General features: G+C 38.4%; 2 protein-coding genes across 5 annotated transcripts; one reads left to right on the top strand and one right to left on the bottom strand.

The window, feature by feature from the left end:
* Nucleotides 1–111: 111 nt before the first annotated feature.
* On the bottom strand, nucleotides 112–8,718 carry ncoa4 (nuclear receptor coactivator 4). 4 transcript variants are annotated; one of them, XM_053620769.1, is made up of 10 exons: nucleotides 8,452–8,718; nucleotides 5,485–5,611; nucleotides 4,383–4,523; nucleotides 4,020–4,108; nucleotides 3,704–3,812; nucleotides 3,492–3,593; nucleotides 3,240–3,374; nucleotides 949–1,971; nucleotides 731–823; nucleotides 112–639 (listed from the first exon to the last, which is right to left on the bottom strand). In XM_053620769.1, the coding sequence occupies exons 1-10, from the start codon at nucleotides 8,490–8,492 to the stop codon at nucleotides 634–636; spliced, it is 1,866 nt and encodes a 621-aa protein (XP_053476744.1). In that variant the 5' UTR covers nucleotides 8,493–8,718; the 3' UTR covers nucleotides 112–633. The 4 variants fall into 4 exon arrangements, with proteins under 4 accessions (XP_053476744.1, XP_053476745.1, XP_053476747.1 ...); XM_053620770.1 differs by having other exon boundaries at nucleotides 3,492–3,590; XM_053620772.1 differs by lacking the exon at nucleotides 8,452–8,718 and adding an exon at nucleotides 7,797–7,905.
* Nucleotides 8,719–11,766: 3,048 nt separating this feature from the next.
* Nucleotides 11,767–24,986, top strand: yipf3 (Yip1 domain family, member 3). The gene is made up of 9 exons (XM_053620782.1): nucleotides 11,767–12,050; nucleotides 12,796–13,005; nucleotides 16,758–16,864; nucleotides 16,951–16,996; nucleotides 17,167–17,259; nucleotides 17,413–17,544; nucleotides 17,646–17,759; nucleotides 18,445–18,568; nucleotides 21,802–24,986. Exons 1-9 carry the CDS (start codon nucleotides 11,976–11,978, stop codon nucleotides 21,927–21,929), a joined length of 1,029 nt encoding a protein of 342 aa, XP_053476757.1. The 5' UTR covers nucleotides 11,767–11,975; the 3' UTR covers nucleotides 21,930–24,986.
* The last annotated feature ends 2,961 nt before the right edge of the window (nucleotides 24,987–27,947 follow it).

The following is a 27,947-nucleotide window of genomic DNA, read 5'->3' as shown; positions in this document are numbered from 1 at the left end:
TCGTTTATCCATTTTATTTTTAGATGTCTGCTCCTTGCCATTAGATGCCATTTTAACAAGCAATTTCAGCTTTCCATACTTGAAGAAAACTAGATCTGGTCAACAATCCAGCATCATTTCATATTACCTTTATTAAACAAAAACAAAACAAAAAAAAAAGGACATCAACATGTTTAATTATTTAATGTACGATTTTAAAAATAATAATGAAGCTGATCAAGAATTTCTCTCAACACATCATCTAAATTTCTTCCCCATAACTCAATCCCTCCACCTCAAAGAATGTTTTTCCTTCACACAAATCAGGCTCAACCATTCTTTTATAATCTTTATACATAATAAATTTGTTTCACTGAGTCAGCATTGCACTTTCTGCACAAATATTACTATGGATTTCCTTGTTTAGTTGAAGATCACAATCTCTTAGGAGATGGCTGCTTGGAAAGCCTTATTCTCTCTTGAGAGCACTGTGTTAAGCAAATACTTATTGAACAACTGAAATAAAAAGAAATAGAATAGTTAAAGAGAGACCTTAGATCCTATAAAAATGTGAAAATAAGGCAACAAAACTTTGTGGCAGATGATCAGCAATTCAGTAAGTCCACCAAAGGGTTGCTGAATAGGATTCGGTTTTCACATCTGAAAAAGAAGTTATTTTATTTCAGAAATTCCCTTTTCAACCAAAATGGAAATTGGAATTCCCCGTTTCGTAAACAGCGCAAACTCTCACCTGTATTGGCGTGTGATGTAGCCACTTCTCCTTGTCCCCATCAAGCTTGAGACAGGAAAATAAGTCACATACATTGGGAAGACCGAGTTTGTCCTGTAAAACAGGCAGGGGGGATGACGACAATTTTTTAAAAATCAGCTTCATACAAGAATGAAAATTCAGTTGATTTTACAGTAAATTCCAAGGCACTTCTCAGAGAGAGCAGACTTCTGCCCTACCTGCATGTTGGCCCTCTTGCGTAGGAGCCATTTGTCCTCTTCAGTGTCTGGCTCTGGTGTGTTCTGCTTGCTCGAGTTCTCGGTGCGTTTTTCGGGCAGCACCCAATTCTCAGGTTTCAGGGCTTTATGAAAGGGATTCTCAGAATCTCTGAGCAAATTAACGTGTGAGCTCTTCTCGTCACGAGTGGCTTTTTCTATACCCTCAAGTTTGCATGGAGAAACCCAGCCTGATAGAGAGGACAGATACGGAGCTTCTATTCTTTTGCCAGGATGGAGCCAGGCGTCCAGGATGGCCTGCACCTTCTGCTCCTGCTGCTGTAACATGGCTGGTTTTTTGGTGGCATTCTTGTCCATGGGCACACCATTCTTGTCTCTGCCCTCTTTCTTAAGCAGCCAAGCACTCAGAGCCTCCTTCCCGCAGTTGGTATCACACACACACTGAGCATAGCTGGAACACGTCTCGTTGGCTTTGCAGTTATTTTCTATAGGGATGACCTGCTGGAGCCAAACCTCCACTGGATCAGGACTCACAGAAGAAAGAGTGGGAGCAGTGGGAGTAGAGGCACCTGAAGACAGGGGAGTTTTCAGACACTTGAGCTTTCCCAGATTCTCAATCTCCACCGCCTTGACCTGTGAGGTGCAGCATGAGCCACAGTCTGACGTTGGGAGCCACTCACTGGGGGAGAAGATCTCATGGAAGGGTTTGAACACCTGCTTCCACTGCTCTGCATCTGAAAGAGGGCTGGTCTCGGTTGACTTGCTGGTTCTAGGGGTGATGAGCCAGTCATCGAGAGCCTCAGTGTTATCAGTCTCCTCATCATTCTCCATTTGGACTCCCTCAACTTCCCCTTCCAGGAAGTCAGTCTCCTCAATCTTCTCGATGGAGAAAGCTGAGCTGTTGGTGCTGGCATTGCTGTTGGTTCGCTCACGTGCAGGTGACTTCTCCTTCAGGAGCCACACCTCTAGATCTTTGAGCTGACCCCAGGCCTTCTGGAAGTCAAAGGGGACAAGTGGGCAATGTGCCTAGAAGAAAAGAGAACAGTGAAAATTAATCGGCCTTTTTCCTGTGGCAACATTCTTAGCAATTTGTCTTGCAAATCTTGTGGCATCTCTTTATTTTAGCTGGAAAGTTTAAAGAATCCAGGCATAACTAGTAACTTAAAATTTCAATACGATGTTAAATGACTCCCAATAGCACGACAGTCTTGCCCAGAGGAGAATGGAAATGGACTTCATGTCATCTCAGTGAGTTTTTCCTCCTTAGCGATTACTCCAAATCCAAATCTGGATTTCTGCAAAGCTAGTTTGTAACAATGTCCATTGTTAAAAGCACTGTAAATAAACTACATGGAAGGGAATTAAACTGAATGAATGGGAGGAAGCTAGTGAAAAGACCTAAATACCACAAGATTTGGTTTATGACGGACAAAATCTTGCTTTCATTTTAACTTGAACGTGACAAATTTTGAGTGGATGGAGCCACAGCTTATCATTTGTCTGCTTACATTAATGCAAGCAGTACATTACCCCTTGCTGCTGCACTGTGAGCAATAACCCGACCTCTATACATCCTGTTTTAAGGTTTAAAAACTCCTGTGAAAGCTAGCTGTGCATTGTAGTTTCACAATAAGAGGCTGACATCTCCCTCTGTTTCCCCAAAACCCAGCACATACACTTTGGCAGTTACAGTACATACAGTTGATTCTGTGACAGGATTCCTGTGACCACACTCATAACATTTTGTCCTCCCTACAGGGGTCCCAGCTATCCCTGAACACTTTTTATATGCACGTTTATCTTTTATGCTGTTGATAACGAAGTGTGTTTGTACTAGCACTCGGTGCTTTGCAATACTGAATTCAGGTACATCCGATTGTCCATAGGAACTGTAGTGACATCCACATCCCCTCATGAATCTCAAACTGATGATATTTATATGGTCACAATAACTTATTTCAAAGTACCCAAATGCTAGACTTTGTGCATAACCAACATTAGCCACGTTAAATAACTTAGCATACATTTTCTATGGTTAAATGTTTCCAGTTAACATATCCTCCAATTAGGACCATATTTTGGCACATTGAACAAAGGTGGATTCAAATTATTAAGCCCATTTCTCAAAATCACAAACCAACGTAATACATGGCAGTTTCAACTTAGTTTTGTGCTGAAATAAAGCAAAAGTATCTGTTCTTAAAAATAATGTCTCTCGGCTAATAATTTATTTCAAAAGGTCAACTGAAAATATCTGAAACATTAATGCAACATGCCAAGTAACCAGAACTCACCTGAAGTTTCTCTTTAGGGGTTAACAGCCAATCCTGAGGGTCATTACTGGACTGGTAGCCAATTGGAGCACTGGTCACACAACTGCTGGTGAGTAGCCATTGGGCAAGTGGGCCTCCCCAATCTTGATCCAGCTTCTGTAGAAGCAAAACAACCAGGCTGTTCACACCAACATGAAGAGGTGGGACAACCCAAAAAGTAGCTACACCAATCACATTCTGCTACTGAAACCTATAAACGGTAAAAGGACAAACCTGTCTCTTTGCAGTGACGGGGCAGTTCTGTACAAGCCAAGTTTCCTCAGCAGAGCTTGATCTTGGACTAGTTAGGTTGGAGATGGAGGTATTCAACATCTGCTGAAGTAATGAACGATATGACAGTTCAACGAAGCACATTCTATTCCTGTTTTCAAAAAAAAAAAAAAAAAACTATCAGCAAGTGTGTAAATCAAAACTTCTGGGCAAACCTGAGTGGAAATGGTCCCAAAAGTAGTAATGGCTTGGCGCAAGGAGCGCACGTCCGCTTCAAAACTCATCTCTGGCGTTTCCTCAGGACTCAGATTCAGACCAGAAAACCTGCACAGGGCACAAGAGTGGGAACTCTTAAGCTCCTTGCCTCCAACATATATTTTACGATGAAGCATTATAGCATGGGAAATGACGCTTAAACCACTAGTGCTGCTACTGAATATTCCGCCTTGTAAATAATAATTTAGGCAGGTGGAGCAAACATGTCAGCTAAAGCAAAGGCTTCGAAAGAATGCAGTGTGAGCTAGGGCTTACTTTTCCAAGCAGCTAGTAAGCTGGCTGGCAAGGTTGCTGGTGTTGGAATTTTGCAGTTGATGGATAAGGATGTCAAACTGGCCCCGGAGCTACGTCCAAAAATAAAATAAAAAAAAAAATAAAAAATTGTAATACAAATAATGATAATGATAATAATAATAATAATAATAATAATAATAATAATAGCACCAAGAACGTTATTATCTACAATACTAGAGTTTTGCATCACATCTAGAACAGAACAAACTGCAAAATCTCTCAAGCTTAACACATTACCATGTCTGACCAGTACATCATTATCTACAATCTTGCATATCAGGTTCAAGAGAATCTGTCATGTATGCGTGTAAGTGATTGACGGACCCAATGGAGCTGCTGTAACTGCTGCTGCAGAGCTTCTGCCTTCAGGTGCTCCAACAGGTCGATTTGCTCCAGCAGCCAAACCTCCCGCGAGCGCAGCGTCTCCAAATGCCTGCTGATACAGCTGTGCAGCTGGGACTTCACCTGAACAGAAACAGTGTTTCACGGGAATTTAGAATAAGCAAATAAAAGTAATGGAAACAAAGTGTAAATACAGACAAAAAAGAAGAAATGAGTACATCCCACTCTCTCTCACACATACAGTAACCAGTGTCTGATTACAGACCACTCGCAAACCTTGTTTTCAGTACTCTGTAGTAAACTAAATGTTGTAGATTTATTACATACAATCCCACCATCACCAAAATCTCTATTAAAAATCATCTTGGTTCAGTTAAGATTTATTTTAAAAAAAAAAAAAAAAAAAAAAAAAAAAAAAACACAACAACCCCTTCCATTACAGAAATACCTAGCTTTCCTCCAGTTCCAGATATGATGGGTTTATGAAGAAATATGACAAGTCTCTGCTGAGCTAAGTGGTCAAGAATTCACCCCAGGAGAAATGTGTACTAGTCAAAAGCAACAGGGAACATGAAGCGAAATATTCGCCTACATCCTATTTATACGAGGAGGATCGAGGACTCTCCGTGGGAGTCACGTTAACCTCTTGACCACGTGCTGTGAATAAATTTTATAATTGTTAGCATGAGGTAGCAATTATTAACCAATGCCAAGCCACAAAGGTACTGTCATGTCATCCTAACACACAAGTCTCAGTGGACTTGCACCACGTGATACAGCATGCATGAGGGTGTGGGGGAACTAGTGGTTATCGCGTCATTTGCTGTGTGCTTCTGATAAAAATGCCCCCTTCTCTGGCTGCATCACAAAGGATTAGCCAAAGACATAATAAACAACAGTGTTTACAGCAGAAAGCACAAAATACCAGGCAGTTAAGCTGAAGAAAAGAAAAAAAAAAAACAGACACTGAACAATGCACAATCAAAAACAGTGATAAAGGAGAAGCTTGAGTAAGAATCAGCATAATGAAAGGATTAAAGTGCAGAGACAGCAATGGATTTAAGACTTGCTTAAAGCCTCTCACCTCTCTAGAGTTTCCCCTGAGCTGGACCTCAGCTTTAATCACTCCAGCGATGGCCTCCTCCAGCTGCGCCCGAGCCTGAACACACTGCCGGAGGGCCATGCTCTCTCGCTCTCCCGCTGGGGACATGCTGCAGGAAAACAAGTTCATTATTTACATTCTGCTTTTACCTGTTCATCAGTAAAATGATCAAGTTCTGTTGAAAGCGAACCAGTTTCTCTCCTATAATACAATAGGACAGCTTGTATTCAGGCCCCGAAACATCTACCACATACTGCTATATACACCTGCACTTATCTGTTATAACTGCCCATCAGTGGTGATCCGGTTTACAAAACTAATAGGCTAAAGACAACACAATATCCAGTAGTGCAGACTACATTCCATTTAAAAATAAGAAGCTGGCAAACAGAAAACACACAAGATTTAATGCTGAGCTAAAATGGTGTTTGAAAATAGCAAAAGGTCAAAGACAAATTTAAATTCACCAATTATATAATTTATATTTCTGTTTGCAGGACATCCTGATGCTTTTTTTTTTTTAGCTTCATTTTATTGACTAGAAAGACAAATAAATCTGTTTGAACAAGAGAAACTTTTACAAATGCTCTACAATCTCAAACTGTAAATAAAGAGGCAAAAACAAGCCATTTTCTCAAACAGCCCATCTTTTAAAAGGGATTTTCCCATAAAAGACTGATACAGCTTTGTTGATTAGTATCCTCTTTCAAAACAGATGTCAGTGACTATAAAAAGTAAACTCTTACTTTCTTTTTAAAATTGTTAACATTTGTGAATGTTCGTTTGTGTTTTAACACCATGCCAGCTTCTATAGCTATCCTCATGGTGAGAAATGTCCAAGACTCTATATAAAAGGTTTTTAAATATATATTTTTTCTTAAAAACTCTAAAATTACATTAGGTTTGACTTTGTTTAAAATTTCTTAAAGAGTGTTGACTGAATAAAGAAGGTTTCTCAAGGGGTTAAGACCAGTACTGTCTAATAAAACATGTTTCAAGGATAATGGATTCTGGAAGAGGTACATGTTGGAGAGTCTTCTCCTAATAAACCTGTCATCCTGGACTGAACATTTGTGTAAAAGGAAATGAAAGGAAAGGAAGGAGGGGCAGAAGGCTTTTTGAAGCAAAGGCTTGAGTATACAAGGACGAAGCGAATTAAACCATAATGTTAACGCTAATGTTTCCAACTCTGAGTTTCATTAAAATACCAAGTTAAACATTGACCGTGGAGCGATTTCTAACGCACTTTCTCTCAGAACAAAGCAACTGAACCGAGTCCGCTGATGAACCGGCTTTACAGTTTAGCAGACTAGTTACAAAACTCACCAAAGTTCATTTAATTCAACCTTTAGTATCACTCCACTGAGTGACGGTTCCGTTTCAACATGAACACTCGTGTGACAGTAATAACGTTAGGGACAGTAATAATGAAGGTTAACGTGTGTTCACAGATAAATTCCAAATAAAGTCTAGAAAAAGCAGGGCTCCACGCAGAGGCCTAACGCCGAGGTGTCGGTGTGGAGTAACAATAGATCATTATTGACTCATACCTCGTTTACTCAATCCGCTCAGTGACTCACAACCGAAATCCCTCAACGACGTTTTGTCTCCAATAATCCTAAACTACGGCTCTAACGAATGATTTATACGGCCTCTACGGTCTCAAGGGTGACCCCCTCCTAAAGTGCTCCTACATCGTAAGACCCGCCCCTTATGCGTAGGATTGGCTTGTGCGCTTGTACTCCTTCACAGTCGCAGCCAATCATAGAGCGGGAAAGGAAATTAGTCGCAATACGGTGGGAGGTGGAAAAGTTATCTCGCGCGGCCGGCAACTACGTCAGCAGTGACACGGAGCAGCCTCCACAAGCATTGTTCCATTTCGCACGTACACCCGGGTTGCCAGGTCTGCCCTTCCTAGAGCAAAATCCAGACCGCTTTTAAACACGTACAAAACTCCGAATTTATAAAAAATACGATTTTATTAAGCCGCTGGTATCATTGTTTTTTTTACGCGTACGCTAACGTATGCGCACAGTCTTACGCATAGCCTTTCTAAGTATACTCCATTTGACATGTACGCGTGCACAGACGGTTGGGGAATGCGCATTGGGATAACCTGCACTACCCCTCCTAGAGTCAGTGCTGAGCAGTGAGGCAGGTCTTTTGGTGTGAAGGACGACAAAGAAGAAGAACAACACGAAGAACAATGCTAGGGCAATCTCTCGCCACGATTAGCACCATACAAATCCTTATACTCTAAGGCTAGAATTAAACAAATGCGGGTACTTTCTAACCTGCATTCGTTTCCATCTTTTCCGCTTATTCTTCAACTGCCTTTAGAGATTCAACGGCCCTGGTTACTGTTGCCACCTTGTGGAACATCTAAACTGTGCATAAGAATTAAATGCGCATGTGCGACCTGCGCGTACTCTACTGATGACGTCACGTGTAAAAAGTAAAGTATACGTTCTACTTTACACAGACCTGGCAACCCTGAGCAAAGGCACAATGCGGAAGCCAGGCAGCGAATCTGCTGAGCTGGCCAAGCGAAAGTTCTGAGTAAACACGAAAAGAAAACACTTTCACAACATTTTACCGGCGTGAGTGAAAGCAATGGATGAAAAGAAAATTATACATTTAAGTTGACGTTAAAATCTAGCATCATGCTAATCATGACCTGATTCTCCGGTTAAACAGGACACAATTTACAGAATTAGGTTTGACGGATTTTTTCCTCAAAATGTATAACAATAAATAATATACAATAATCTTGCATCATTAACACATAATATTAACGAAAACTCCGTAAAAATAATCCAGTGTTAAAGTGTGCGCGAGCCTGCAGGGTTTACAATAGCCGCATTAGCTAACTTGCTCATTGAACGGTAATATCGGGAAGAATCTAAAAGCACAGTGCAACAGTGGAGTATTTAAATAAATAAGACTTACCTATAATCTTTCATGTAGATCAATCTGTGTTTGGATGACATGTAATCGTATTTTATGAAAAAGGTGTCGTACGGCGGGGGGCAAACACGAGCCGGCAACTCGCTGTCAGCGTGCTCTGTAACTAAAAAAAAAAAATGGTTCCCGTTAGACTAGCGCGGATTTCATAAACATATGCAGTTCCATGTTAATAGAGGAAACGGTTACATCAATTATATATGAATCGAATCATGATAAGCCCCTTTTATAACGTCATTGTCTCGCGATACTGCCGTCACTTGTTCTTCTTCGGCTTAATAATGCGCACTAGTAAACGACTCACTGCTTCCTCCTGGCAACAAGCGGTATGACAGCATTGCTGTTGCCAGATAAAGATAAATAAATAAAGCCATTGATTGATTCATTCATTAATTAGAGAAATATTTAGGTACTGGAGAGTGGTTCTTTTTTTTCAGCGGTATGTCCACAATTACAAAAGACTCAGTGTTTCTCCTTCTGAAGTGCACTGATTTTGACAGCAGCAGCAACTTATGTTTTGGCCAGGTCAAGTCCAAATCATAATGAGGAAGAAAAAAAAAGAAATGTAAAATGAAATAGCAACTGTTTAAAGACTTTACAAATAGAGTTAGCTGCCATTTTAAGAATTGTTTTTTTTTCTAGTCTGTACTGACTGACTGTACTGACCCCTGGTGGTAGCCGCATGTCACTGCGCTGAGAGCTTTGACTCACTGAGAAGAGCACAATGGTAGATCTACGCTGTCAGCATTTCCTTAGGCTTAAAATATTACTAGCACACTAGTAACGTGGGGTGGGGGGGTAGTCCTTTTAGTACCAGTTTTCAGGTTGTCCCTCTGGAATCCAGGCGGGAACACACACACACACACACACACACCCCTAGGGGCGATTTAAGACAAGATAAGATTGACTTTATTGATCCCAAACTGGGGAAATTCCCTTGTTACAGCAGCTCAATTACACACAACAGATAAGAAAATACACATGAAATAGGAATAGAATAGAAAAATGTCTGTGAAAAAAATAAGACTAAGAGTAAAAATAAAACTAATATGTACACTATGAACATCTAATTTTATGACAAGATGAATAAGAATATATCCAGATGAGTAACACCTTGTTCATATACAGTTAAGTAACAAATCTTAGACATTGCATGTACTGGTGTACTGGTGAGGTGAAAAGAAACTGGAGAACCTGGAGAAGATCCACATGGACACTAGGAGAGCAAGCATGGAAATTTCTTTCTTGCTTTCTTTCTTTCAAACAATTTGTTTTGCTTTGAACTTAAATGAATTTGTTTGAAAGCAGCAGTTAAACAACTGAAAATGAGATGTAGATACAGAGTTTTGTTGGAGTGAGAAATAAATTTGTGCATTTTGAAAGCTGAGGTTATTTAGTACTTTTGTGTCAAAGCAATGAAAAGTGATACACACTTCAGTCCACACCACTGCTTTGTTTTTAAAATGTGAACACAGCATTGATAAAAATGCATGTAATTGTAAAAACCAAAAAAATTTTACACTTCATACACTGCATACAAAGACCAAAAATGACTCATTCTACCAGAACACTAGCAAATGTTCTCTCTTAACAAAAAGACTTTACCATTCATAATGTGTGAAAAACACTAACATATAGTAACATTACAAGATGTTTCATTTTGTATTAGATTTTGTTTCACATAAAGCAACAACAGTACTTCTTTACTGTATAGATTGTATTACATTATGTTACTGGAATAAATCAGAAATGCTACAATATACTACAGTGTGCTGTATTTTCTGCCATTTTGCAGGATGTACATACACAATACAAAAGCATGGTCATTCCAATAACATAACAAAAATATGTATATTCTGTGTACAACATGGACACACACGAGATCTACCAAGCATTAAAAACATCGTGTAGATGTACAGCACACTGAAAAGAACGATGCACTGAATTGACTTGATTCTTGAATGAATACAAAATTCCCACGTGAACAAAGTATAGTACAAATTAGTCTTTGATGAAATAATTGTGTTGATGTCATTTTTTTTATTCATCTGTAAATGATGTACTCATTTGAATCAAGAAGAATCAGTGCATCACTTGTCAGCACAGTGCTTCTATATTGTAGATGAACACTTAAACAACACCACAGCTCAAAACAGAAGTAGAACTAGACAGTAACTAGAATAAATAAATAAATAAAAGATAAAGAAAGAGGGCATTACCCAAATTGAAAGAAAATTACACATTAATTCCAGTGAAAAAAGTGTGAGGCCATGCAAAGTACAAGTTCTGAGTGCTTTTTTTGTTAAGAGAAGAAGAAATTGTATCCAAATAATGTTTTATCTCTTGTAAGAATACAAATAAAATGGTTTACAATGCGAAAACTTACATTTATGAATATAAAATCTACATAGGAAAAGAATTAGTTTTATACTGGAATAAAGTTGGTTTGTCGTTGGACGTTCGATATATATATATATATATATATATATATATGTGTGTGTGTGTGTGTGTATACATATATATTCATACATATTAATGAATATGTATGAATATGTGTGTATATATATATATATATATATATATATATATATATATATATATATATATGTGTGTGTGTGTGTGTGTGTGTGTGTGTGTCTGTGTGTGACTGTAAGTCATTCCCTTCAAATGCTATTGAGCTTTAAATTATGGTATATTTTGTGTGTGACCCCATGCAGTAGTGAAATACATGGCAAAATTTACATATGATTTAATAGTTTATTTTAACAAATATCAAAAATCTAAAAGGTGTGCATCATACCTGACACCTAGATGAACACTTTACAGTTAGTTGTGTGACTGTACATCATTCCCTTCAAATGCTATTGAGCTTTAAATAATGGCATATTTTGTGTATCGGGCCATTCTGTAGTGAAATACATGGCAATATTTACATATGATTTAATAGCTTATTTTGTTAAATATCAAAAATCTAAAAGGTGTGCATTATAGCGGACACCTAGATGAAGACTACACAGTTGGTTATATGACTGTAAGTTATTCCCTTCAAATGCTATTGAAGTTATAAACGTGTTTAACAATGTCGTATGTAACTTTAGAGACGGTCCCTTAATTTCCGCATATCTGCGAATATTGAACGTCCAAAGTCAAGCCAACTTTATTCCAGTTAGGAACATAGTTTTAACTAGTTGCTAATCATGACGCCTTGTGAGACTCTTTGTGTTCTCTTCGCGTCGCCGAGTGTTTACGCTGTCGGTCACGTGACTCTGGTATTTGAAGCTTTGGTTTCGGATCAGTGAATCGATTCATCTCCGATTGAGCCTCCTATTGCTTCTCGCTTCACATTTGTGATGTGGAATGTTGCTGGATGTTTTTTAAACAGGAATAATCGCTCAGATTCGTGTATTTGCCGCTGAAAATAGAATGAACGTTTGTGTCTTTGTATAGTCACGTCGTAGTCGCACAGCTGCTTCACTTTCTGTTGTAGTGTCGTTACATTAAGGGTTGAAATGTCGGCGTCGGAAGGAGCCAAAAACACGAATACGGAACCATGGGGTGGTTTTGATGACAACATTATGATTCAGGTAAGCTAGCGAACTAGCCGGCTCGTTATTTAAAGGTTTCTGTGAGTTAAATGCTCGTCATTGGATTTATAAAGGTATTTTAATTTGCATGTATTTTCAGTTCAGTCGAAATGAGACCTGTGTTGTCATTTAACAATAATCACGGTCATTATCCTCGGAAAACTGTTCTGAAGCTCAAATGGCTCCCTGCTCCCTACATATGTGCACTATCTAGGGAATGAGAAGAGTCTACTTGTCCAATGGAAAGGCAGTTGAGACTCGTCCTGTGACTTGGCTACGTAGTTAGTGTGTTGGAGCTAGTTGGCCTTCGAGGTTCAAACTGCTGGGTTTTTATTAAATATCAATGTTTTAAATAACTGTCACATTGGACCACAGCCAGTTATGAAACAGCCTAGATGTTTAAAAGTCTAATTTGTTCTTAAACATAACAGTTAATAGTTGTTTTGAAAGCAACAACCACAGACAGAGCAGCTTTAAGATTAGTAGATAAATAGACTAGTAGTAGTTTCATGATAAATATTTGCATTACATTTTTTCCATTGTTCAAAGAGACCTGAAAGTGCTGAAAATCTTAATACAGGCTTCGGAGGATGAGCTGGAGGATAAATTATGGTTCCAGGGATATGAACCCAAAAGCTTCTGTTTTTAATCACTTCATTATTACTGCTGTTACAAACATCAGTTTCTTTTTCTGAGGAGCAGCTGAGTTTCAACGTTTTTTTTTTCGATTTTCATCTCCTTTCAGGGCAGTGGCTCGGCGGTTATAGACATGGAGAACATGGACGACACCTCTGGCTCCAGCTTTGAGGACATGGGAGAAATGCATCAGCGTATGAAGGAAGAGGAGGAAGTGGAAGCTGAGGCCGCAGCTACTGAGGACGACACTGGAGAAGATGGAGAGTTCCTCGGCATGAAGGGCCTTAAAGGCCAGCTAGGAAGACAAGTTGCCGATGAGGTTAGCACCAAATTTCTACTGCTTACAGTACATGCAGTCGGAAGTTTACATACACTCATCTGGACATGAATATCATGGCAATATTGGGCTTTCAATAATTTCTTTGAACTTTTCTTTTTCTGGGGCAGAATGATTGTACAACATACATCTTTAATAATAAAAAAATAATAATTTGGTTCACAAGTTTTAATTTATTTGGGGTTTTCTGTAATCAACACAGGACCAAATTATACATACAGGGTCGCATACAGTGTTCTGGGAAAGTCCAAGAAGCACAGTGCAGATCTGAAAAAGAGGATGGTGGATTTACACAAGTCTGGAATATCTCTTGGAGCCATTTCTAAACAATTGCAGATTCCAAGATCATCAGTTTAAACAATTGTACGTAAGTGTACAAGTTATTGGGAAGTAGGGATGCACCGAATGTTCGGCAGCTGAAATTATTTGGCTGAAAATAGCAAAAAAAAGCACTTTCGATGTTCGGCTGAATAAATTTGACCGAACAATGACGTGTTTGATGACGTGACCAAATAGCATAGCAACCAGAGTGAGACGTGCGAATGTCACGACCTCCACTTCCGACAGTGCGCTCGGAGAGATGAGGGGGCGCGCGCATGCACGAGCTACGTGCTCTTCGGAAGTTGACGGAATTTTACTGTGGACACCTGCGTTTGTTTTGTTTCTGTTCCGGAGTATTCGGTCACGTCGTGAGACGTAAGGGAGTAGAGTACGGAAGCAGGTAAAGACGTATTTATTTAAGGGCAGGCAGACAAATCCAAATCGTAATCCAAAAAAACATAGTCAAGACAGGCAAAGGGTCGGGCGATCGGCAAACAGGCATAAACGGGGCAAAGCAGGAATCAAAGTCGTGGTCACAGAAAACAGGGTCAAGACACAAAACAAGAAACATGAACTAGTACTATGGACTGGGAGCGGAAAAACCAGTGGGGACTAAATGAACTAATCTATAGTTTAAACTAACTAAATCTATCAAGGAACATAACATTAACAATGTATCTAACTATACTAGATCTACTATAATACTCCGCGAGGTGTACAGGGACGCAAGCGGTATATATCCCCAATATAATCAGCCGTATAGAATCGAATAGAACCATTTTTTGCACTCGTCAGTGCACTTTTTAGTTGTAGGCTACAAAGTGTTCCATTCTTTCAGCAGTCAGTTGTACGCCTAACATTGGCTATTCAAGGGGGGCTAAAAGATGACCACATCAAAATATTTTTATTTTACTCATTTATTTATTTAAAGTTATATTGTGACTTGTTGGTAGCCTATGCCTGCTGGAATGAAAAAAAATGTTCAGTGTTAAATAAATATTTTGAAATTGTAGTTTTTGTAATTGATTTTTTTCTTTGAAAAGCAAGACAAAATAGTAAAAATCACATTTTGACTATTTAATTTATGCAATGGTGAAAAAAATGGCAAAATAAATGGAAAAAAAACGCGAAAACGTGTTTGGTATTCAGCCTTCGGCCACGTTTTTCATTATATTCAGCTTCGGCCAAGAATTTTCATTTCGGTGCATCCCTATTGAGAAGTGTAGCCACTTTGCTAAGGTCTGGAAGAAGACCCAAACTGTCACCCTCAGCTAAGAGGAAATTGGTTCGGATGGTCAGGAAAAACCCAGGAATCACCAAGGCACAGGCCTGCCATGAACTGGAAGCTGCTGGAACATCAGTGTCCCTGATGTTTACAGTTTACAGTAAAGCGATTTTTACATTGCCAAAGCCCCTACTCCAAAATTAACACATTCAAGAGAGTCTGAAGTTTGTGGCTGACCATATGAACAAATGAAAAAGCCTTCTGGAGGAAAGTTTTATGGTCAGATGAGACAAAGATTGAATTGTTTGTCCATAATGACCAAACAAGTAACAAGAGGTATGTTTGGAGGAATAAAGAACACTGTACCAGCGGTTAAGCACAGTGGTGGTATCATTATGCTCTGGGGCTGTTTTGCTGCCAGTGGAACTGTGTGCATTGTACAAAGTGGATGGAATAATGAAGAATTATTAAGAACCTTAAAATTATTCAGCATAATCTCAAACCATCAGCCAGATGGTTGAAACTTAGACACAATTGGGTGTTCCATCAGGACAATGACCCCAAACACACATCAAAGCTGGTTGTGGATAAAGCAAGCTAACATAACACAAAAATTTGTGGACTGTGCTTAAAACCAACAAATGTCATTAAACTTTATCAATTCTGCCAAGACGAGTGGTCAAATATCCAACCAGAATTCTGCAGAAGCTGCTTGATGGCCAGCAAAAGCGTCTGCTCGAGGTGAAACTTGCTAAGGGACATTCAAATAAATATTAGTTGTGCTGTATGTATATTTTTGACCCTGTATGTATAATTTTGGTCCTGTGTTGAGTACAGAAAACCCCTGATAAATTAAAACTTGTAAACCAAAATTTTTTTTCTTTTTTTTTTTTATTAAAGATGTATGTTGTTCAATCATTCTGCCCCAGAAAAAGAAAAGTTCAAAGAAATTATTGAAAGCCCAATATTGCCATGATATTCATCTCTATGATGAGTGTGTGTAAACTTCCGACCGCAACTGTGTTATTAGTCTGCTGTCCTCTTCTTGCTATAATTGAGGTTCAAACGGATAATCTGTCATTGTATAGCTGAATTGTGATTCTATGATGGCGCTGCCATTTAGCCTGTGTAACCCTTAAATCGAACCGTTTATTTTCTGTGTATTTTTCAACCTTGAATCTAAGACACCATGCAGTAACCATTCAAAAATGTAGTAATCCATTTCAGGCAACAATCTCATTTTTCATTTTCAAGCATTTTGGCAACCATTTGCTGTTAAGTAAAGGTTTTTTTGTTTTTGTTTTTAAAGCAAATACACAAAATGTGGTTAACTAGCATCTGTGCTAATGGTACGAGGACATTATGAACATTGTACATTTTATAAATTTATTATTCACTTTTCTGTCTATACTTGGGCTAACGGTGCTGTACGTGCAAAGCCTATTTCACAATATCATTGATAATAAAGAAAAATGACTGAGAGAACTTAACTTTCTTCTTTCTGTGATGTCCAGGTAATTTAAATGATAAATCTCTGAAGAGACCATAACTCTGCAAAACAAGTTTTTCTTAATAAATTGTTTATAAATGTTTGTAGATAATATAGCCAAGTTATCATTATATTTAGTATGTAATTAAATTACTGGGTGTCCTAAAAGTCTCCATGCATAGCGGACTATGAACGCCAGCACCACGTCGGTTGTGCTTTCGTCAGTGGATGTTGGTGGGTGTCCACTTCTCGGTTGGTCCACAACACTTCCAGTCTTTTTGAACTTGTTAAAAGTTTGGCAACAGTGTCGTGTGTGTGTGTGTGATGTGCTTTCCAGGTTTCCTGCTAAAGTTCATCGCAACCTTGCGACAGCTTCCCGATCCATCCACGATAATGATTTCAATATGTTCTTCTTTTGTCAAAAACATTCTTAAAGGCTGTCTGAAATATATATAATATAAACTAAGTATGAAAACTTTGTAAGATATTTTGCTAAAAATATCATGTTAACAAAATAATTAGTTAATATCCCTTATGTATGGAGAACTTTTTGGGACACCCTGTATATTCAGTTACTATTCAGCTTTCATTTAATCTCATTCAGTTAGTCTACAAAAGGAGTATAGAAAAACAGGAGTGGGTTTCTGTTAGTGATCTGAATGTATAAGCACATGACTGATATTCCATGAATTCCTACAGGTTTGGAAAGCAGGCAAGCGTGAGGCCTCAAAAGCCTTTAACCTGTATGCGAACATCGACATCCTCCGACCTTACTTTGACGTTGAGCCTATTCAAGTGAGAAACCGGTAAGATCCAAAACAGGTCATGTACACATGTGTAATGTGGTTATGTTCAGGCATTTCCACTGACGACGATTCAAATGTCTACACAGATTAATTGAATCCATGATTCCACTCAAAATGATCAATTTTCCACAGGTAAGCCTTTTCCATTGCTGTTTAACAGAAGATAATCTTCTAAATGGTTGATCTTTGTGCTTTTAAAAACCATGGCTTATATCTTTATAAGAAATGATTGGCTGTTAAAATGTGTATTTATAGAAGGCTTTAGAGAGCTCTGCTGAACTGTGTATTATTCAAACCAATAGAAAATTGCTGGGGAGTTGTATGGACCAATGATGCTGGTGTTCACTCTGGTGGCCATCCTGCTTCATGGCATGAAGACATCTGGAACTGTTATCGTAAGCAAAACTCTATACATTTCACAGAGGTTGGTAATCCAGTTAGAATTCGGTGTAAATCTGTGGTTCGTGCATTTAGGCCATTCTCTAAGTAATATTTTTAAATCTCTTTGTGTCGTCTTCCACACTGAGTAATGATGTTTACTTAAACAGAGAGAGGGCACACTGATGGGAACTGCCATTGGGACATGTTTTGGCTACTGGCTTGGAACATCGTCCTTCATCTATTTCGTGGCTTATCTTTGCAATTCTCAGATCACCATGCTCCAGATGTTGTCTTTACTGGTGAGTAACTCGGTCACTTGTGAGCGAGTTCTGATATGTTCTGATTGAGGTGTGGTGACCCACTGTAAGTGTGTATAATACCTTGAAACGGTGTTTTGCAGGGCTATGGTCTCTTTGGCCACTGCGTGGTCCTTTTCATCACCTACAATGTCCACTTTCACTCCCTGTTCTATATTCTATGGCTGGTAATCGGAGGACTTTCGACACTTCGAATGGTAAAGGCAAACTAATTTGATTGTCAGTTTAACCGTCATGTTAGACTCAAAAGCAAGACAAATTATTTATTTTACCAAGACACAACAAATGTAGTTATGCATCACATTTCTGGCCCTTCTTAAAGGCAACTGACCATGTCAGCTGTATGTTAGATCATATATTTATATATATATTTATTTACTTTGTTCATATAGCAGCATTACAATGTAAAATTACTAGGTTCTTGAAAAGCAAACACACATTACTATAGAGTTAGTATTTATGTTTGGGAACACGTGATTAAAAACCATGTCAAGTTATGATTTACTTGTCTGAGAAATCTTTGGATTAAATTGAAATTCACAATGAAATTCCCACACCAGTTACTTTATTTATTTTTTGAAATTATTTAATCATCATTTATTTCTTTGAAATTGTAACACCTTCAACATAGTGTTAATCATCGTTGTCTCTTTAAGTAGAGAAATACCGTATAGTTGATAGAGTACGTGAGTTCCCTATTGTTACTATCTCAACTGACTCTTAATTTTGATTTGGTGTATATGGTGATTAAACAATATTTGAGAAAGTTCTTCATAGTGCACTAAAACATTGGGACCATACCGAATATGCAGTACAGAGATCAGTGTATCGAGTCAGTTCAGTCCTGTTTTTCTCCTTTCCCACCACCACTTTCTCGCTCAGGTGGCTGCGCTGGTTTCCCGTACAGTGGGTAAAACGCCTCGTCTCATTTTGTGTGGCACACTGGCAGCACTCCACATGCTTTTCCTTCTCTACCTGCATTTCGCCTACCACAAGATTGTTGAAGGTAACAAATATGCAGATCATAAACGTGCAGGTTATAATCGTTCACAGTAATTACGTGTAATAAAATATTCAGAATTCACTATATTCAGTGTGCATCAAACTATATTTGGTCACTATTCATCTATTATTTGATCTCATTTGCAGGTAATTTAGGGAACTGAACGCTTATTACTTCTTGTGCTATTATAGAAAATTTAAGAAAGGTGCCCAATATCCCAATGGGCACCCAAATAATGAAAGTATTGTCTCTTGTGGATAGCAAGACATTATTATTACCTTGTGATAATAGAGTTCTTGTCTTTAGTCTATTCTTGAGTCTACTTTTAGAAATGATTATGTGGTCCAAAGGATATAATCTATAACTGGGTCAGATTTTTGAAAACGTTGTCAGCCTGAAACATAGTAGTCAGAGTTAACTTCTAGAAATGTGTGCTCGTATTTCTAAGACCTCTATGCTGATGCTGTATTATCAATAATAATGTAAAAAAAATATACAGTGGTGCTTGAAAGTTTGTGAATTAAATATACAATTTTCTATATTTCTGCATAAATATGACCTACAACATCATCAGATTTTCACACGTCCTAACAGTAGATAACAAGAAACCGATTAAATAAATGAGACAAAAATATTATACTTGTTCATTTATTTATTGCAGAAAATGAGCCAGTATTGCATATCTGTGAGTGGCAAAAGTATGTGAACCTTTGTTTTCAATATCTGGTGTGACCCCCTTGTGTAGCAATAACTGCAACTAAGTGTTTCTGGTAAATGTTGATCACTCCTGCACATCGGCTTGGAGGAATTTTAGCCCACTCCTCAGTACAGAACAGCTTCAACTCTGGGATGTTGGTGAGTTTCCTCACATGAACTGCTTGCTTCAGGTCCTTCCACAACATTTCTGTTGGATTAAGGTCAGGACTTTGACTTGGCCATTCCAAAACATTAACTTTATTCTTATTTAACCATTCCTTGGTAGTGACTTGTGTGCTTAGGGTCGTTGTCTTGCTGCTTTCACCCTAGAAGGACCCACTTTCTCTTAAGATTCAGTTCATGAACAGATGTCCCGATATTTTCCTTTAGAATTTGCTGGTATAATTCAGAATTCATTGTTCCACCAATGATGGCAAGTCGTCCCGGTACAGATGCAGCAAAACAGTCCCAGACCGTGATACTACCACCAGCATGTTTCACAGATTGGATAAGATTCTTATGCTGAAATGCAATGTTTTCCTTTCTCCAAACTAGGGATGTCACGAGAACCAATACTTCTGTACCAAGTCGGTACCAATATTCTTAAACCATGATGGTACTTGTTTTTCTGCAGTAGCGTGGGTACCATTGGTAATGAAGGTACCGTGGATGCAATTCTTCCGGAACTGATGGGGTCAGCAAATACGCTTAAGTGTTTTAGTTGGTCCACAAGTGGTAAAGAAGAAGAACGCCTATAAGCACACGGGAAAAACTACAGAAGACTGCGACAAGTTTAGTTCCGCCCAACTCGTCGAGAGTAAAAGAGAGGAAAGGTAGCATCAGTTGCCGGTGTGCAACCGATGCTATTGTTTATTTCAAACAAAGCGAGGAAACACCTTGAATTTGGCGAAGCACCTGAAAGACGGGTCCTATATTATGTTTGTTTGAGGCAGCTGGCATTGTAGCCGTGAAACCAGCTAACGTTATGCTCCATGTAATGTTAGCGATAGCCAGTTATTTGTTAACGACGCTAACGCATTGCAGTGTTATAAACTACCTCCTAATGGGCCACCATGCATCGCCATTCAGCCCGTGTCCTGTCAGCTAAATGTAGCCTAATGTCACTAATAATTATTGAAATGTTCATGCTTTTAATAAATCTTTTTGAGCTGCCACTATATCAGTGAATTTAAATTAATGCCTGCATTCAGAGTATAAGGGGTGTGTGTGTGCGTGCATTTAGGAGTGCACTTTAGCACTTGTTATTAGCACTTAGCACTGTTTTGACAGATAGTGTTTGATAACTAAAATATCCCCCTCTCTCTCTTTTTGCCAATATTAGCCAGAGGAGGATGTCCTCCAGGAGTTTTTAAATTTTTTTTTTTATTATTATTTTAAAAAATTTTTTAAACCACACCGTGGTATCAACTTTGGTATCGAATATCGTGCACTTTTGGTGGTATCGGTACCGACTACTAGATTTTTGGTATCGTGACCTCCCTACTCCAAACATAACACTGCTCATTTAAACCAAAAAGTTTTGTTTTGGTCTCATTCATCCACAAAACATTTTTCCTATAGCCTTCTGGCTTATCCAAGTGATCTTTAGCAAACTGCAGTTGGGCAGTAGTGTTCTTTTTGGAGAGCAGTGACTTTCTCCTTGCAACTCTGCAATGCACATCATTGTTGTTCAGTGTTCTCCTGATGGTGGACTCATGAACATTAACATTAGCCAATGTGAGAGAGGTCTTTAGTTGCTTAGATGTTACCCTGCATTCCTTTACAAGCTCACAGACTATTGTGTTGCTTTTAGAGTGATCTTTGTTGGTCGATCATTCCTAGGGAGGGTAACAATGGTCTTGAATTTCCTCCATTTATACACGATCTGTCTGATTGTGGATTGGTGGAGTCCAGACTCTTTAGAGATGGTTCTGTAACCTTTTCCGACCTGATGAGCATCAACAACTCTTCTTGTAAGGTCCTCAAAAATCTCCTTTGTTCATGCCATGATACACATCCACAAACGTGTTATAAAGATCAGGCTTTGATAGATCCCTGTTCTTTAAATAAAACAGGGCGCTCATTCACACCTGATTCTCATCACAGTGATTGAAAACACCTGACTCTAATTTCACTTTCAAATTAACTGCTTAACTGCTGGAGGTTCACATACTTTTGCCACTCACATATGTAATATCGGATCATTTTCCTCAATAAATAAATGACCAAGTATAATATTTTTAACGCCTTTGTTTAATTGGGATCTGTTTGTCTACTTTTAGGACTCGTGTGAAAATCTGATAATGTTTTGGGTCATATTTATTCAGAGAGGGAGAAAATTGTACAGGGTTCACAAACTTTCAAGCACCACTGTATATATTTTAAATTGTTATTGACCAATACCAACCAGTTAATTTGTTTAACAACATTGAGAACAGAACTAATGTGCTAATGCAGTGTCATTTCATATACAGTTTAGATGTATTGTTATTCTTCAATAATAATAGAACATGGCTTTATTATTATTTTTTTTTCTGAAGGTATCCTGGACACCCTAGAAGGACCCAATGTTCCCCCCATTCAGAGAGTGGCCAGAGATGTCTCTAATGCCGCCACTGTTGTGAATTCCACTGTGAAGTCTGTAGCCGCAATCATACACTCACGTTAATCACTTGTTCTGATGCTTTTCTCTTTGGACAAGGAAACTGGTTTGGGTGAAAATGAACTGTGCACAGGAGAGTAACAAAGGGAATTCATATCTAGCACCGTAGCTAGGCTTCAGTCCAGCTATCAGTTAAATATAACCTGTATGACACGATGACCCACACAAGTTATGGTCATTTGATGGCATAATTTGATCTTGACCTGACTATGCTTAGACAACAAAGTTTGCCAAACCATTCGCTATCATCTCTGTACATGGGTCTTAACTATCATAGTTCCCTGAGATCATCTGCTGTTGGGAAAAACCTTGTTGGGTAACAGAACAATTGACTCCAAGTTGCTTTTATTGGCATTGGACACATAATTGCTTGTATAAAATGGCAACACTAAAGACTCAATTGTGTAAGTAAAGTGCCCTGAACTTTGCCTCATCTGAGTGATTTAAAGGTTTTAAATAGGGGCTAGCACTTGGCCTTTGTAACAGGGTGAATTTTATTTCACAGTTTTATTTCACAGTTTTATAAACATGCCTAATATTGGACTTTTCTAACTGTTGGAATTTGTGAGAAAAATAAGAGGAGCTACTATTGCAAATATGATTCTTGTTAGGACAGTGCTATTTATTATGATATTAATGCTATTGAGAAATTATAATATCCTATACCCTGCACCTTCCATAGATGTTGTAACCTTTACTTTAAATTTAATTGGATTATACAGCGCCCTCCACAAATATTGGTGCCCTTGGTAAATATGAGCAAAGAAGGCGGTCAAAAGTGTCTTTATTGTTTAACCCTTTGATCTTTTGTTAAAAAAAATCACACAAATACTCTGCAATTGTTTGATATACATGAGAGCAAACACAACACAGGTTTATCCAAACAAAATATATCTTTGTTAAATGTAGGTGTGCAACAATTATTGGCACTCTTTTAGTCAGTACTATGTGCTGGCTCCCTTTGCCAAGATAACAGCTCTGAGTCTTCTCCTATGATGCCTGATGAGGTTGGAGAATACATGGCAAGTGATCTGAGACCATTCCTCCATACAGAATCTCTCCAGATCCTTCAAATGTTGAGGTCCACGCTGGTGGACTCTCCTCTTCAGTTCACCCCACAGGTTTTCTATGTGTTTCAGGTCAGGTCACCTTGATTTTGTGATCAGTAAACCATTTTGTGTTGATTTTGATGTATGTTTTAGATCATTGTCTTGCTGGAAGATCCAACCACAGCCCATTTTAAGCTTTCTGGCAGAGGCAGTCATGTTTTCATTTAATATCTGTTGATATTTGATTGAGTCCATGATGCCATGTATCCTAACAAAATGTCCTGGTCCTCTGGCAGAAAAACAGCCCCAAAACATTAAAGAGCCACCACCATATTTAACCGTGGCCATGAGGTACTTTTCCATATGGCTACCTCTCTGTGTGCACCAAAACCACCTCTGGTGTTTATTGCCAAAAAGCTCTATTTTGGACCATAGAACCCCATTTGAAGTTCCAGTAGTGTCTGGCGAACTGATGCTCGAGTTTGTTTTTGGATGAGAGTAGAGGCTTTTTTTCTTGAAACCCTTCCAAACAACTTGTGGTGATGTAGGTGACTTTGGATTGTAGTTTTGGAGACTTTCTGACCCCAAGATGCAACTAACTTCTGCAATTCTCCAGCTGTGATCCTCGAATCATCCTCTTCACAGTGCGTTGAGACAATATAAACACGTGCAATTCCAGGTTGATTCATGATATTTCCAGTTGACTGGAACTTCTTAATTATTTCCCTGATGGTGGAAATGGACATTTTCAATGCTTGTGCTATATTCTTATAGCCAGTTCCCATTTTGTGAAGCTCAACAACCTTTTGCCGCACATCACAGCTATATTCCTTGGTCTTACCCATTGTTATGAATGACTAAGGGAATTTGGCCTATGTTACTTCATGTTTATACCCCTGTGAAACACGAAGTCATAGTTGAACAATTTCCTGTTCCTAGTCACACAGGTATACTAAAAAAAAAAAAATATCAATGGGAATATACTTCAAATATATTTTTCTCATATGAATTCATAGGGGAGACAGTAATGGTTGAACACATATATTTAACAAAGACAAAAGATCAAAAGGTTAAACAACAGACAATTTTTCCACAGCCTTCTTTGCTCATATTTACCAAGGGTGCCAATATTTGTGGAGGGCACTGTACATATGCAGTTGTAACTGAAAATTGAGACACTGTTATTTAATTAGTCATTCTAGCTAAATATCCCTGATATTTGTCTAGTTTACCCACACAAGGGTCATTTCTGGTTGATAAACCTTAGTTTCATTGATTCTAAAAAAAAAAAAACAAACAAACAAAAAACAGGTGGTTGGTTGGGGATACATCTTTGAGAGAATTCGAAATCCATAATTAATGATGTCTAAATAAATCTGCTTATACTGCAAATTTAGCATTTGCAGCAGATATTCTGCAGAAGTACTGCAGATCTTGGAGGTCTACTGAAAATGAAATCTATAAAACTTGCTGGGTTTTTTTGGGTTGGTTTTTTTTTGTACTTTTTATTTGGTCAAAGAAAAAAATGTTTATTGTTCTAAAAGATTTTTAAATATCGTTTGTTAACTTCACAACTTCTTCATTTTCCAAAATCCCAAATTTGATTAATAATAGAGATATGAAACATTAGGACTAAGAAATTGTAAAATGGTTACATAGATTGTGGCACAAAGTGACTTGCCACCAAATTGAAGCTTTTTTTTCCCAAGAAGAAAAATATGGTCAATTCCCTTATTGTACTTTCTACTTTGAGCAGAAATGTATTTAGTATGAGCAGTTTCATGATGCAGATATGCACCAATCATTTTTTTTTATTAATTCCTTTGTGTAATTTTAAAAAAATCTGATTTATTTAAACCGTCATGTACTCCTTCTTAGATTACTTGGAGGAACTGTGGGTGTGAGATTATGGATATCAATATGTGCTCATTATTTTGTCTTGGACATGTGGACTTTGTATTTATAGGGTTGCTGTACAGAGAAAATTTAGAATAAAAGTAATGTATTAAAACAAGATTAACACAAGTTCTTTCGTGCTGAGAATTCTTAAATTTACAGAGTACAGTGTCTGAGTGTTACAAGTTTATATTCATGTTCCAATAGAAACTCCATGTTTGTGTTTATAATTCAGGGATCACTGAAACTGATGAGGTGTGACAGTATATACAGGTGCATCTCAAAAAATTTGAATATCATGGAAAAGTAACCCCACCTCCGTAATTTAATCCAAAAAGGGGAACTTTCATATAGTCTAGATTCATTACACATAAAGGGAAATATTTCAAGTCTTTTTTTGTTTTAATCTTGATGATTATGGCTTACAGCTCATGTAAATAAAAAATCCAGTATCTCAAAAGATTAGAATAAAGAATTTATAATACAGAAATGTCGACCTGAAAAGTATGTTAATTTATGCACTTGATACTTGCTCAGGGAATTACTGCATCAATGCGGCGTGGCATGGAGGTGATCAGCCTGTGGAACTGCTGAGGTGTGATGGAAGCTCAGGTTGCTTTGATAGCGGCCTTCAGCTCGTCTGTATTGTTGGGTCTGCTGTCTCTCATAGATTCTTTATGGGGTTCAGGTCAGGCGAATTGGCTGGCCAATCAAGCGCAGTAATATCATGGTCAGCAAACCAGTTACTAGTAGTTGTGGCACTGTGGGCCGATGCCAGGTCCTGCTGGAAAAGGAAATGAGCATCTCCATAAAGCTCGTTAGCAGATGGAAGCATGAAGTGGTCTAAAATCTCCTGGTAGACGCTGCATTGACTCTCGACTTGAGAAAACACGGTGGACCAACACCAGCAGATGACATGGCACCCCAAATCATCACTGACTGTGGAAACTTCACACTGGACTTCAAGCAACTTGGATTCTGTGCCTCTCCACTCTTCCTCCAGACTCTGGGACCTTGATTTCCAAAATGAAATGCAAAATTTACTTTGATCTGAAAAGAGGACTTTGAACCACTGAGCAACTGTCCAGTGCTTTTTCTCCTTAGCCCAGGTAAGATGCTTCTGACGTTGTCTCTGGTTCAGCAGTGGCTTGACATTAGGAATGCGACACGGCAACATTTCTGTATTAAAAATTCTGTATTCTGATATTTTGAGATACAGGATTTTTGATTTCCATGACCTGTAAGCCGTAATCATCAAGATTAAAACAAAACAAGGCTTGAAATATTTCACTTTGCGTAATGAATATAGAATATATGAACGTTCCACTTTTTTTTTAAATTGAATTACGGAAAAAAAATTTCCACGATATTCTAATTTTTTTGAGATGCACCTGTATGTCCTGTTGTATGTAAAGATTCACTGGTTGTTGTCTTACCAACAAAATAGTCAGTGGCATGACATTATTGTTGCTGCTCACTGTGACTATTGTTTTATTATTGTGTTTAAGGTTATTGAAACACATTCACACTGAAACACTGATTCTAGCCATTGTGGCATTTCTAAGTCAAACAGGAGTGGTTATATTCAATTTGTTAGAAGAGAAAGTGGCCTGGCCTTGAATCTCTGATGGGCTGCGGTGGGATCGGCCCCCCTGGGGTATTGGGGATGGGTGACCACTTTGTAAGCTGTGGAGGGAGCCCTAGTTGCTCATACCCTCCCCCTTATTTATCTTCTGCCTTGGTTGGACCAATACCATATTGCACGACTCGCTTATTTTAATGCATTACACTAATTGAGTACTGACATGAACTTGAAAAGGAACAAGAAGAAAAGAGGAAGGGGAAAAACAAAAGAATAGGGTAAGTGTGACGTGTGGATGGTGGCCTGCCTGGGATGGGTGCAACCAGTGGGGGTGAGAATAATGGGCATGCCCTGGGCCTGGCAGCATCTTTCAGTGGCATACTCCTCATGAGGCCTGTCCCGCTGGGGCCATGCAGTGCGGGGCAGTCCATTAGAAATGTATTTATTATTTTTCTTCTTCCTTTTCTTTTTTTAAATACATTTCATACAGTTACCCTATGATTGCCCACACATACATGATTTTGCATGCACGCACATCTGCATAGATGCATACACCCTGAACCATCATCTACAGTATGTGCCCGTTCATTAAATACATACAAACTACACATCAACACTTTAACACCTACAATCATAATGATTTTTTTCTTTCTCTCCCTTCTTTTTTTGTATCTTTCTTTATTTTTCTTGTTCTGTCACATCTTTTCTATAATATCAATTGTCAACTTCTCTACTGATTTTCTATCTCCCTCACTGTAACATGAGCACTTAGTATTTGTCGCATGTAAATGTTAACATTTTTTTCCCAATTTAAAAAAAAAAAAAAAGGAAGTGGAAATTTGAAATGACTTCTATCCTCACTTCTTAATGTTCCCTGCCATCTGTGGTGTAAGAGTCTGGGTTATTGAGGTTGGATAAAGACAAAGCTTTTTTGTATTCAGGACTGAGAAGTCCTTGCCATGTACCGCCTGTCTTTCTGACAAGAACCTGAGCTCATATTTCACCAAGCTCCACAGGAAGATGTGGCTTTGTAATCAGATCGACTCTGGATACAATTAGTTAAACTATCAGCCGTCATGTTTTGGAGATGAGTTGCACAAGAAGTTACATGCCAAAAAAAAGTAACGAGTTTGATTAGTTTAAAGTTTATACCTTAATCTATATTTATTATTTAGCTAATGTTCTTTATTCAAATGTGTGTTACTTTTGTCACAGGTCCTGCTGAGCAATCAAGCTTGGTCTGACAATTAGAAATTCTGAAACAGTTTGAACAATTCAAGTGACAAGGTAGCTGAGAGATAACGTACCAGCTGGCAAAGATGGTCTACCAGCTTGATCAGCTCAGCTTGCATTTCATCTGATCTGTGGTCAGATCATGCTGGATTTTTCAGCAGGAAGAAGAATAAGATTACATGGCTTTCTGGGTATAAGGAGGGCTGTAGTGATCTTTCACACCAGGCTACAGCTTCAGCTGGGGTGGCTGTAGCTCAGGTGGTA

This window comes from Ictalurus furcatus, chromosome 3 (genome assembly GCF_023375685.1).
Source record: "Ictalurus furcatus strain D&B chromosome 3, Billie_1.0, whole genome shotgun sequence".
In the NCBI taxonomy this organism is placed as follows: domain Eukaryota; kingdom Metazoa; phylum Chordata; class Actinopteri; order Siluriformes; family Ictaluridae; genus Ictalurus; species Ictalurus furcatus.
Note: the sequence above shows the minus strand (reverse complement) of the source record. Positions and strands in the feature narration are given on the sequence as shown.